The 14,162-nt window shown below is 36.5% G+C and overlaps 1 protein-coding gene across 1 annotated transcript in view; it reads left to right on the forward strand.

Moving 5' to 3' along the window:
• LOC132367680 (serine/threonine-protein kinase MRCK alpha-like) overlaps nt 1–14,162 on the forward strand; it is a 43,628-nt gene that overhangs the window by 9,155 nt on the left and 20,311 nt on the right. The window contains exon 6 of the mRNA XM_059926278.1: nt 13,415–13,525. Within this exon, the coding sequence (XP_059782261.1) occupies nt 13,415–13,525 (111 nt within the window). The remainder of the gene's footprint in view (nt 1–13,414; nt 13,526–14,162) is intronic.

Below are 14,162 nucleotides of genomic sequence, written 5' to 3' on the forward strand. Positions count from 1 at the left end.
GATGTGCTCAGAGTAGCACTTTCTTCTTGCAATAAAACTGTTTTTAATATTATTCCCTGAGAGAGGCCTGAAGTCTTGATATAAGCACACAGGAAAGAAACAGTTTTCATGGAAAGTAAGGCTGCAAGTTTATGTAAGTTACAAGGTCATCTGTATTAGAATTAAAATAACAAATAAAATATTTTACACTGTGAACTATGACACACATACAGAAAAGTGTAAAAAACACCTCTATAGCCCGCACTCAGGTGAAGACAGGAAACACGACTGATGCCCCAGAAGTGTGCCCTTCTAGTTGGTAGCAAGCCCTCCATCTCTGCTGTGGGCAACTGCTACTCTGCTGCTCATGGTAAGGACGTCCTTGTTTTTGTTATGTTTTTACACACGATGTATGCATCCCTACACAAGAGGATTTAATTTTAGAATGTATGTAAGTGGAATCATACTGTATATGTCCTTTTGTGTCGCAGCATGGGTGAGTTTCATCCACGTGCAGCAATAATATGTTCAACTGTATTTCAATATATATGATGGTCCATTATATGAATATATTGTAGTTTATTTACCCATTCTGTTATTGAGGAACCCTTGGATATATGTCTGGCTCCAGTCAGAAAAATAGGAACTATAACAGTTATTTTAATGGAGACATTTTATTTTATCTATTTATTTTGAAAAGCTTTATTTAGGTGCAGTTGATATACAACTGATGTACATATTTAACGTATATAGTTTGATGACTTTGTACATACACATACACCCATGAAACCATCACCACAAAGTAATAGATATATCAATTACCTCCAAAAATTTACTTGTGCTTCTTCTTTGTTGTTGTAAGAATGCTGTTTTTGTTTGTTTGTTTTTTATGCTTCTTTGTTGTGTGGCATGCGGGGTCTTAGTTCCCCAACCAGGGATTGAACCCTGGGCCCCAGCAGTGGAAGCTTGGAGTCCTAACCACTTGACTGCCAGGGAATTCCTGTAAGAACGCTTAACATAAACCCTTTTAACAAGTTCTTAAGTGCATTTAACCATATGGTTAACTATCGGCACAACGTTGTACAGCAGATCTCTAGAATTTATTCATCTTGCGTAACTGAAACTTTGCACTCACTGACAGACATTTCCCCATTTTCCTCTCCCCGCAGTCACTGACATTCACCATTCCACTCTCTGCTTCTATGAGTCTGACTATTTTAGATTCTTCTTATAAGTGGAATCATGCAGTATTTGTCCTTCTGTGACTGGCTTATTTCACTTAGCATAATGTCCTCTGGGTTCATTCCTTCATTTTAAAACAGAGAATTGGTTAAACAGATATTGGAGGACTAAAAATGCAAAAAGCAAACGGTGAGGTGACACAGAGGCAGGAGAAGCTACCATCTCTGGAGCTTGAAAAACAAAAGGAAGGGGTTGGGGTTTAAGAACCTAGAAGCTTAGAAGACGGGGCTGGTTCACAGAGTGTAGAAGGAGACTGCAGACCAGGACCCACTGCTGCTGGAAGGAAGGGCTCTGAAGGCAATTACAGAATCGTTGTGCACTAGGCAAAAGGAAACACCAGACTTTTCAGAGATGGTAAACACTGGCTCTTTGTCAATGCTAATTTCTGGGACACAAAGCACCACCAATGTCCACAAGTCAGCCTGGAGCTACATCATATAGGAGGTAAATGACATTTTGGGCTGGGACTGTGTCTCAGTGGACTCAAAGGGACCGTGAATCTAACCTGTGGTTACTGAATATATAATTTGAATAAATATACTAAAAAACTGGTATGATCCATGCATGATCTCTGCAGTCTGGGGAGAGAGGGAGGCCTGTTACAGTAAGAGCCAGATGGAAGCCCTGAGGCCTTCTCTTTGGGGTAGTCTGGTAGGCAGAATTTGAATTGACCTTTAGAATTAGTTTTTGCCACTTGCTGTACATACCCTGTAAAATCCCCTCCCCTTGAGTGTGGGGAGGATCAGTGAAAATGATAGAATATCATTCTTATCATTAGGTTACTCATCAGTTGACTTTGAGTTAATGAAAGGGGAGACTATGCTAGGTGGACCAGACATAATAAGGTGAACTCTTTACAAGAAGGTTGAGTGTCAGAGAGATGCTATTATGCTGACCTTGAAGATGCAGCCCCCGTGAGTTTTATAGCTGCAAGGAAATGAGTTCTGCTAACAGCCACATGAAGTGGAAAGAGGACCCCAAACCTCCAATGAGATACCAGCCTTTCTGATACTTTGATTTCAGCCTTGTGAGACTCTGAGCAGATTACCCAGCCATGCCAAGCCCAGATTCTTGACATGCATGACTGTGAGATAATAAATGGGTATTGTTTCAAGGTGCCACGTTTGTGGTAAATGGTTACTCAGCAATAGAAAACTAATGCAAATAGTAAAGCAAAAGCAATACCAATGTCCTGGGAGCAGTTGAAGAGGGTAGTGCAAAGATTTGAAAAATGCAGGGCTGGTTGTCTTTTTCAATCTCTTTTAATCACCTACTTGCCCTGTGCAAAAGCACATAGATATTGGAGAATGCAGTAGTTTATTGAAGCTTAATCAAATGGTGCCTGTAGTTTCAGCTCTTATTCTGCATCTCTTATATTTATGGGAGAAAAATTTTAAGAAGCTCTTGTACCTGGTTCATAGTTACCAATCTTACAAATGCTTTTGTTCCTTTTATACCAATTTGTAGGTTCGGTTTTGTGCACAAAATGATTTGGTTGCTTTTTTGGCTGATGATAATTGTAAAATAATAGTGATTTTCAGAAATATCTCTATTTCAAAGATGTTAAAATGTAAAAAAAAATGTGCATCTTAGAATTTGTAGAATATGGTCAATGATAAACTTGGAAATAAATTCAGGGAAGCAATAATAAAATATGGCATGGCATATTTAAAAAAAGAATCAGTGGACATACTGGCAGCAAAATGAAGACAGTGGAAGGGAGAATTTGTGAATTAAAAGACAAACCAGAACAAGATGGAGAGAGAAAATAGAAAATACAGCAGAGAGGATAAAAATTGTAGGAATTAAGTGAGAAATTCCCATCAGTTGGCCCAAGTCCTGAAAGGTGAGTAGAGAGAGCAGAGCAATAGTTAAAAATGTCATAGCGGAGACTTTTTCAGACTCAAGACTAGATCCACAGATGCAAGAAGCTTAGAAATTCCAAGCATGATAAAGGAGAATATATTCATGTCTAGATACATTGTAGAGCTGCAGAAAATGATGCAGAACAAAATCTTTAAGTCATCCAGAGAAAAAAGATTGATTACCCTAAAAATAATAACAGAGGGAATGATAGCTGAATTCTTAAAAATTTCAACAGAAGCTGGAAGAGGAAAGATATATTCAATGTACTATAAGAAAATAACTGTAAACCTACCTATAAAAAATGAGGATGAATTTTTTATTTACAGATAAATGAAAATTAAGAGAAGAGGATCTGTCAGCAACAAAATCTCATTAAAGGAAATTCTAAAGAGTGTAGTTTAGGCAGTAGGAAACTGATCCCAAATGGTAGGTCTAAGATAGGAAAGGAAAAAAGAACAAAGAAAGTGGTAAATATATAAGCAAATGTAAATTAGCATTGACTGAATAAAACAGTGATAATCTCTACAGAATTAAAAAACAAACCAAGATGGACTTTCAAATGGAGATAATAACATTTAATTCAAAAGAGGGGTAAATGAATTGAAAGTATTCCAAGATCCATGTATTGCTCAGGAGGAGGGTAAGGATTTGATCAAATTCAGATTTGTGGAGTTAATTGTACATGCTTTAATTTCTAGGGAAACTACAAATAGGATAGGAACAGTATTAACAAGTTCAAAGGTGAAAAAGTAATTATAACCATATTTGGCTAATCTAACAAGACAAGAAAGGAGAGGAAAAGAAACAAGGAATAGATGGGACAAATAGCACAAACTAAGATGATAGAAATAAATCTCAGTAAGTCAGTAACTAAAATGATTAAAAGTGAAGAAAATTACGCCAGTGAAAAAATAAAGATTGTCAAACTAGATAAAAATAAAATCTAACATATACTGTCCATAAGGGAAACATCTAAAACATAAGTATACAGAAAGCATTAATATCTAAACATTAGCTAAAACAAGTTACATAAATATCAGATAAAATAAAATCTAAAGCAAAAAAAATTATTGTAGGTAAAGAAAGTCAATTATATAATAAAGGTTATTTTACCTGGAAGTCACACTAATCTTAAATATATATTGACCATATAATGTAGTCTAAATATAAATAATATGGAATTTGACAGAACTACAAGAAGAAATAGACAAACTGACAACTATAGTGGAAGATCTGAACACACATTTCTCAGTAATTGACAGACAATATTTGAATAAAATGATTAACAAAAGTGGACAAATATGGAAAGTGGACAAATATATACAGTTCACATAACACATGCTGAATTCATTTTCTCTTTAAAATCACAAAAACATTAACAAAAATAAGCAGATGGACCACAAACTAAGACTCAACAACAAATGTAAATGGATTGGACTCATGGAAAGTATGCTCTCTGACCATGAGAAAGCTAAGTTATAAATCAATATTTTAAAATATATGTTAAATTCCTAATGTAAATCAAGAAATACCTTTTTAAGTAAACTATGAACCAAAGGAGAAATTCTAATGGATATTAGAAAATAGTTTGAAGTCAGTAATAAAATACTACATATCAACACTTGTGGAATGCAGCTAAAGCAGTATTTAGAAAAAATTTATAGTCTTATGTACATAAGCTAGACAAGAAGAAAGCCTGAAAAGTTAATGGACTAAGCATCCATTTTAAGAAGTTACAAAAAGAAAAGCAATTTATACCCAAAGAAGGTGGAAGGCAAAAGTAAAAAAAATAATGAAGTAAAAAAGTAAAATAGAATGGAACAGTAAAGCCAATAGTTTCAACCTTGATAAAACTAATAAAATTGACAAAAGTGTGACATGGTTCATTAAGAAACAAACAAAGACACATAAAACCAATATGAAAAATGATAAAACAGACATTATATCTGGGGCAGATAATTAAAGATAATAAAGTATATAATAACGTTAGACCATTTCAAAATATGCAGAAAATCATGTCAATATATGAAAAAAAGGACAAATTGTTAGAAAGTATCACTTATCGTAATCAACTCAAGAAAAAAATTTGAGAAAAGCTTATATTCCTATAATCATTAAAGAAATTGAATCTGTTTTTAAATATCTCCCCACACATAAAACTCCAGGCCAAAATAGCTCTATCAAACTTTCAAGATGAAATAATTTTAATTTACACAAAATCTTCCAGAAAATAAGAAAAGAAGGAAATCCTTGTGATGGTTAATTTTATGTGTTAACTTGAGTAGGCCACAGGGTGCTCAGACATTTGGCCAAACATTATTCGAGTGTGTTTGTGAGTGTATTTTTGGATAAGATTAACATATAAATTGAGGGACTAAGTAAAGAAGATTGCTCTCCCCAATGTGAGTGGGCCTCATCTAATCAGTTGAAGACATGAATAGGTCACAAAGACTAACCCTCCAGAGAATCACTTCTTCTGATTGACTACTGAGCTGGGACATCAGTCTTTTCCTGCCTCTGGATTTGAACTGGAACTTTGGCTCTTCTTGGGTCTGAAAGCCTGCTGGCTTTTGGACTGGAACTTACACCATCAGCTCTCCTGGTTCCCAGGCCTTCAGATTTGACTCGAACTACATCATTGACTCTTTTGGGGCTCCAGCTTGTTGACTTCAGGTCTTGAGATTTCTAAGTCTGCATAATCATGTGAACCAATTCCTTAAAATAAATAAATATATATAAAATATACATATAAATATATACTTATATAAGATAAAAACATATATATATATATATACACATACATAAGGATACATAAAAAGATACAGATATTAAAAAGAATTGGCTCACATGATTATGAAACATAACCAATAGGAGATATAGATATATAGATACAGATACTGATATACATTCCTGGTGTTTCTGTTCCTCTCAAGAACACTAAGACAGATTTTGGTGCTTAGAAGAGAAGTGCTGCTGTAACAAATACTTACAAATGTGGACGGCTTTGGAACTGGGTAAAGGAGAGAGGATGGGAGAGTGTTGAGGTGCATGTTAGGAAAAGCCCAGATTGCTATGAAGGGATTGTTGGTAGAAATATGGACATTAAAGGTGATTCTGCTGACAGCTCAAAAAGAAAAAGGGAGAGGTGGAGAGAAAGCCTCCATCTACTTAGAAAAATATATAAATATTCATGAACAGAATATTGGTGGAGTGTAGATGTTCAGGGCCATTCAAATGGAAATGAGGAAGAGCTTATTGGAAATTGGAGGAAAGGTGATCCTTGTTATAAAGTGGCAAAGAACTTGGCTGAAGGGTGTTCTAGTGTTTTGTGGAAGGTAGAACTTGCAAGCAATGAGACTGGATATTTAGCAAATGAGATTTCTAAGCAAAGTATTGAAGGTGTGGCTTGGGTTCGCCTTACTGCTTACAGTAAAATGCAAGAGGAGAGATATGAATTGAAGAAGGAATTATTAAGCAAAAAGGAACCAGAAATTAGAAATTTAGAAAACTCTCAACCCAATCATATTGCAAAAAAAGAAAGCTTGTTCTGAAGAGAACACTGAGGGTGTGGCTGAACAGCCACTTGATAACAAGATCACAGGTATGACACAGGGATTTAATGAGTCATCTCAGCAGAGGCCAGGAATAGAGATGGCATTAAACCAGCAGAGACACTGCCAGTTTGAAGTAAAGGGGACAGAGAAAGCCAAGGAGAATGAAGGAAAGCTGTCAGACTTCTTGGGTTCTACAGAAGAGGACCTAGAGCTATGTGGCTGTGAACTTGCACTATTCTTAAAGGAAAGGCAAGAATGACCCGAAAGGCAATTCAGAGATCATAAGGGCTGCCACTCGCATCATAGCCCCAGGGGACAAAACTATTTGCTCCTCTGTTTCAGAAGCAGAGCTTCTGTAGAAAGCCATGTGGGCAGGTCCCATCTAGCTGAAGGGGCAGGGTCACCCCACAGAGGAGTGGGGGGTGAGGGTGATGCTGCCACCTCGGTGGGCCAGGAAGGTAGGACATTGAGGCAAAGAGGATTATTCTGGAGCCTTAAGATCTAATGGAGTCTGCCTTGCTATGTTTTGAACTTGCTTGGGACCTGCCACCCCTTCCTTCTCTCCTATTTCTCCCTTATGGAGTAGGAAAGTCTATCCTATGCCTGTCCCAACATTGTATTTTGGAAGCACATAATATGTTTGGTTTTATAGATTCACAGCTTGGAGAGGAAGTTTGCCTCAGGATGAACTGTACCTCAAATCTCAAACATACTTGATTTAGATATTTAGATGAGAGTTCGGACCTCAGGCACTAGGGATGATGCTGAAATGAGTTAAGACTTCGTGACTGTTGTGCTGGAATGAATGTATTTTTCATATGAGAAGGACATGAATTTTGTGGGGCAGAAAACTATGAAATGAATTTTGTCCCCTGCTAAATTCTCATATTGAAACCCTGATCCCCAGTGTGACTGTATTTGGAGATAGTGTTTTTAGGAGGTAATTAAGGTTAAATGAGATCATAAGGGTGAGACCCTAGTCTGATAGTATTGGTGGCCTCTTCCATGTGAGGGCATAGTGAGGAGCCGGCTGTCTGCAAACTAGAAAGAAAATTCCAGCCTCTAGAACGAAGAGAAATAAATCCCTGTTGTTTAGTCACCTAGTCCATGGTATTTTGTTTTGGCAGCTGTAGTTGACTAAGACACTCTCCAAATTATTTTATGTGGCTCCTGTAACCTGATACCAAAACCCGATGAGGACAATATTAGAAGGAAAGATTGTAGTCTAATCTTACTTGTGAACATACAGAATTCTTCTTTTGACATTAATGAGTATATTGTTGGTTTTATACATGTTGTGAAAAATAAAGGTTTTGTCTTAACTGAAAACAGAGCTTTAATTTTTAGCCACTGATTTAAAAGATTATTGAGGGTAAGGCTAGGATAACAATGTTCCTATGGCTGTTAAAGACAAAGGTACACAATCCAGGCTTTTGGCTGAAAATACAGAAGCATTCTTTGAACTGTAGTTTGAATTTTAACAAGAACATGTATGGCTTTATCTGTGCTGATAGCAATGACATTCCTTGGAACACTTCAAAGATTATATACATTGTTTTCAGTATATTTCATCATTATTGCCCAATGGTAGAACATCTTCATAAAACACATACCAAATCTGATCTTTTGTACACTCTTAGCTCTACAGTGGGAATTCCCATGAAATGCTGAACATAATGAATTCTTTAAAAAACATTGCTAAATGGAATCCGGTTATATATAAAAAGAATAACACAGCATGACTAATTTGGTATTATCCCTGATACACAAAGTTTGACTTTAGAAAATGAATGAGCATAACATAGTAACAGATTAAAAATAAAAACCATATATCAATAAAAGTATAAGAACATCTGATAAAATTCAACAATCTTTTATGATACAAAAACAAAAGCAAAACCCCTCTTCCCAACTAGAAATAGAAAAGAACTTCCTTAATCTGATGGAAGGTATCAGCACCAGCAACAGAATTCATAGCAAACAGTGTAATTGGTGGTAAAATACTGAAACTTTTCCATTTTTATATTTAGGGACACCACAAAGATGCCTGCTATGACTATTTCTAATCATTATGAAATGGAGGGTCTTTCAATAAATTTTTAGAATTAATAAAAGAGTTTCACAAGGTGGTTAACTACCATGTCAATATACAAAAATCAATATACAGAGTATATTGTATGTAGAGAATATATTGACTACAATGTAATATACAGAAATAGATATACATCACATCAATATACTCAAATGTCTTTCTATAGACGAAGAAGAAATATTAAATAATTACCTTTTTAAACACACACCATTTACAATAGCATAAGAAATCAAGTATTTAGAAACAAATCTAACAATAGCTAAAAGGCCTCTAGGAAGAAATATTATAAAATTTAAAGAGAGACACTTGAAAAGGCCTAAATTAAATAGAGAGTAACACTATAACCCTAGATTGAAAGACTGAATATTATAAAGATATTAATTCTCCCTTAACTGATAATATATCAGTTCAATCAAGATTCCATCAAGATTGAAGATTCAATATAATATATCAAGATTCAATATAATCTTGATTAAAATCCTATTTTTTAATGGAATTCGCAATTTATATGGAAACACAAAAAACCAAGAAAGTAAAGATGCTTTTGAAGAACAAATTGGCACTAAAAAGTATCAAGACATTATAAAACTACAGTAATTAAAACCGTATGGTATTTGCAAAAGCATAGACACGTAGACCAGTGGAACACAACAGTTCCCAGAAAAAATGTATTAGGAATACTTAATTTATTATAATGCTAGTAGTGTAGAACAGTGGGAAAAAGACCATTAAAACACAAGCCTTAGAGTGGAGATAGATACTTGTAACACATACAACTAACAAAGGCTCATATCCAGAATATGTGAGGAGCCCTGTAAATCAATACAAAAAAGACAGTCAACCCAGTGGGAAAGTGGCAAGAAATTTAACAGGCTACTCATAAAAGAGGAAATCCAAATAGACAATAAACGTATTAAAAGTTCTAAACCTCATGAGATGCCACTAGTTAAAATAATTAAAATAAAATGACTATAAAAGCAAGTGCTGGTGAGTATTTGAAGCAATATGAACCTGCATATACTATAATTTCATTTCTAGAAATACATCCTACAGGAATGCTTGCACATTTTATTCAAGGAGATACGTAGAAGAATGTTTGTAACAGCTAAAACACAAGTGTTCATCAAAGTGTAGAATGAATAAAGAAATTATGTTATGTTAATATAATGGAATACACTATAGTAATAAAAATGAATAAATTATAGCTGCACACAACACCATGAATGAATCTCTCAGCATAATGTTGAGTGAAAAAAGCCAGGCACAAAAAAGAACACACTATGAGCAAAATTAAACTATGGTTTTTGTGTTAGTCTCAGCCTATTGGTAGTGATGCTCTTGGCTAGGAATGCCCGGGGCACTCACCTGGGCCATAGTACTTGTAGTGAGTCCCACAGACATTCCTCTCCACCACCACAGGGGCCATTGTTGTGGCTGGACCAAGCCTTTTGGTTCTTATTATGATAGCAGGATGTGCTTCAGTAAAAACTATCAGAGAACTTTGAGGAACAGGATTGATCACTCACAGGTCCTGGAGGGTATATGGCATACCCAGTGGCCACACAACGAGGTGGCAAGTAGAGAGAATGGGAGAGAAAGTGGACCCAGGGCTCTGCTTTTGTTAGGATGGAGGGTAGGGTGTCTCGGGTTTCAGGGTTTCACTATTGTCTAATTTAAAGCTTAAGAGCAGGATTCAAGGCATGGGAAGGGATAAACGGGTGGCTCAAGTGGTCAGTTATCTAGGTTGCTGAGGGCTTTCTGAAAGGAAACTTCATGGCTGGGGGTGACAACTCCTTATATGGTTGTTATGCTGGTAGCTGAGTCATAGGCAGGCAAGATGTTTATTCACAATGGATGTCTTTTGTAATGGATGCCTCAGCAATCCAAAGTTTAATATCATGCACTTACACTACAATCCAAAGTTTAATGTCAGGCACTTGCACTACAGTAGTGTTTAGGGATGCAGATGTAATGTGCTAAAATTCTAAACAAATGCAAAGAGATGATCAAAGGTAGTTTCCTCTGGGGAAGGAAGGCAGTTGACTGGGACACAAGAGGGGCTTCTTTTGCCATAGGTGGTATGTCCCTGGTTGTTTGCATCATAATACTTAATTAGCATTATATATTTGAGTTATGCCCTTTTTTCATTTAGTTGCTACACCTCACACTGAAAAACTAGTTTGCAAAAAAAAAAAGGAGAGAGAGAGAGGATATAAACAGACCAGCTGGTGAAGTAGAGGGTAGTGATTGTGAAGGATGTGGCTGTGATCTGAGGGTGGGAGGGTGGCATATGGAGAAGGCAGCTAATGGAGGTGGGAAGACTTGAGTTTCAGTTGTGCCAGGCATTGTGCTGAGAGTTGCACACGCACGGTGGATGAGGACTCTGTCCCAGTGAGGCTCATGGCCCTACCAGGAAACACGTCTATTAGCAACAGGCAAATCTCGCTGGTTTTAAAGTTCCAGCCTTCAGTGTTGGGCTCAAGTATTTTGTTGGGAGACTTGTTGATCTCTAAAGTATTAGCCACATAGAAAATCGTACCAGGAATCAATCCAAAAGCGGACTTTTAAATTCGCCACACTAAAAAAAAAAAAAAAATTAATCAAATGTTATATGAATAGTAGTACACTGTATTTCATAACAGTGGTCACATGAATTAACAATGGAAGATACTGAGAAAATAAACTGGGCATTTGGGGATTTAAGCCACATATCTGATGCCACCTTGAAATGAAAGTAAGCTTAAGAAGTAATTTACTAACCAAAGTTTTTTGCTTTGCACATCATCTATTATTTCTGTTCCTTATTATTTGGCCTTATTCTCTAAAGAGAGTTTATTCTGTTAGCCAAAAAACGTGCTCATACAAACCCATAGGACTTTCTAAGAGTCTATGACTAAGGTGTGCTCAGGGCTGTGTTAGCCTTTCTATAATCTCTACCAGCTCCCCCCACCCCTAAATCCCAGTTATCAACTGCTATCACCACCACAACCATCTCATGTATATTACATATTATGTGTAAAGAAAATAGCAAAACACTATTTTTATTCTCTAGAACCATATGAAGTACCATATGGAGTGTATGCAACTCCAGGAGGGCTGCCCTATAGCCTCCTCACTAAATTATTCACTATAGTGTAACAGGGAAGAGCAAATTCTGACTCCATGATTCTGTTTCTTTTACTTTAACGTTTGCTTTTCATTGTTTTTGTTATTGTTACAATCACTGGCCTGCCACAGGGAACCCTGCCCCTCTTCCTGACTGTTAAACTAAAAGGCCTTTGTTCACCTCACAGGGAGACATTCTGACCCTGCCCACCTGTGAATTGCTACAGAAAAGAAGAAATTAACACATCCCCTCCCCAATGCGGGCCAAGTGAGCAGGAGATATTTTGCAAGATAAATGGCCTTTTCACTTTACTTCCTCCCCTCCTCCCCCTCTCTGTTCTATAAAAGAAACTGGCAACCAGACCCCATAAGATGGGTTTTTTGGGTACACTAGTCTGCCATTTTCTCAGCCTGATGGCTTTCCGAATAAAGTCCTTATTCCTTGCCTCAGCACCTTGTCTCCCAATTTATTGGCCTGTCATGTGGCGAGCCGGCTTGGTAACAATATGATCTTCCAAAGTAAAGTTTAAAAATTTCTAAACATAAAAGATGGCGACCCCTGAGTGCCAGTATTTCTACACTGTGAAATAAGCAGGGGTTTGCATTTGCACCATTAGTCACAATTATTAATCACAATGATTAGTTTCTTTTACTTTCATTTAATGCCTAATCTGGTGTGGGGGAGGAAAAATTCTTGTCTACCTTCTTTGGGTCTTTGGCTGGGCCTAAGACTTAAATTGACGCAAGACAGATTAACAGGAGAAAAGCATACACATTTCATTGAATTTTTACATGTACATGGGAGCCTTCCCAAGAGAAAGAAGACCTGAAGTGACCAGAGTAAGAAGCTTTTACACTTTTTTAGTCAAAGAAACAGTAAATTTGTGAAGAATTGATAGACAAAGTGGTTTGGGTTATGGGTAATGAATGGTGAAGTAACAAGGAAGATATGGGTTGTTTAACAAGGTTTGTTTATGCAGGCTTCATGGCCTTAAATTCGCTGTGTCTGGTGATAAGAATGTCTTCCCTCCTCCTGGTACAGGGAGGGTGCCTTTCACAGGGGAGGTCTATATCTTGCCTTCAGGAGGACAAAGGAGGGTCACAGTGTCCTTGCATGGCTGTTTCTCAAGTATTTTAATTCAAATAATTAATATGTCAAAGTGGCATATTTTGGGGTGATATATTCTGAATCTTTTTACTAGGTACCCTCAGGGATAGAATTCTTATCTTTAGTTTCTAGTTCATTTCTCTATTACCCACTGTGGATGAAATCTACCTGCTCAATTTTTTTTTTTATTTTTATTTTTTTTATGTCATGGTACCTCCACATGGGATGGAATGATGGATGTGCAACAGCACCTGCTAAAGAGAAGGTGCAGGTGGGAACAGCTGTGTCCACTATTGAAGCATTATGGCTATGGTTTTGTAGGTTGATATATTTCTAACAAATATACTAAAATAATAATTTTTTCACCCATTATTAGGAAGCATTGTAATGTTCATGACTTCCATTAAGAGTCCTGAATTCTTCACAGTGATCTCTTAAAATTTTGTTTTCCCTAACTTGTTTTTCTAGGCTGATCCAATTGAGAACATATTTGAACAGAATCTAAATATCAAGTTTTACATCAGTTCCAGATCCACATCTCCATCCTCATGCAGTGGAGACGAAGCAGACCCAGTGAAGGTGCCTCTCTGGGGTAGCTTTGCTTCAGAACTTTTCACTTGTAACAAACAAAGGGAGACTGAATCCCATTCAGAAACATTGCTGTTTCTCTCCTAATCAGATGCATTGCTTAGGAAGAGTCTATAGAGAATATTAAGTTTAACTGATAACACAGGAAGATTTGAAATTCAAATGAGAAAACTGCTCCTGAAAATCAGTGAAAAAAGAAAAAAATTCTACCTGCACTTGAACAGAGAACTTAATGATGGGGTCTACTATGAAGCGAGGATTTAAAAGAGCAGAGAGCACAGTTAGGTGAATGATGAAATGGTCAGTAAAACTTGTGGTACAAAGCATGAGCGGACATGGTCTGGCAGGGAAAATTTTCTTGTTATTTGCATTGTTTTAATTAACATTACAGAGTCATGCTATAACAGGAATATTTTACACAATCATATCATAACATCAAGTCTGGTATTATGTAAGGCATAAAAATACATTTGCTAAACAGACTCACAGACTTCGAAAACAAACTTATGGTTGCCAAAGGGGAAACATGGGGGGGGGAGGGATAAACGAGAAGTTTGGGATTAACAAATACACACTAGTATATATAAAATAGATAATCAACAAGGACCTCCTTTATAGCACAAGGACC

Source organism: Balaenoptera ricei, chromosome 6 (genome assembly GCF_028023285.1).
Source record: "Balaenoptera ricei isolate mBalRic1 chromosome 6, mBalRic1.hap2, whole genome shotgun sequence".
NCBI lineage: Eukaryota > Metazoa > Chordata > Mammalia > Artiodactyla > Balaenopteridae > Balaenoptera > Balaenoptera ricei.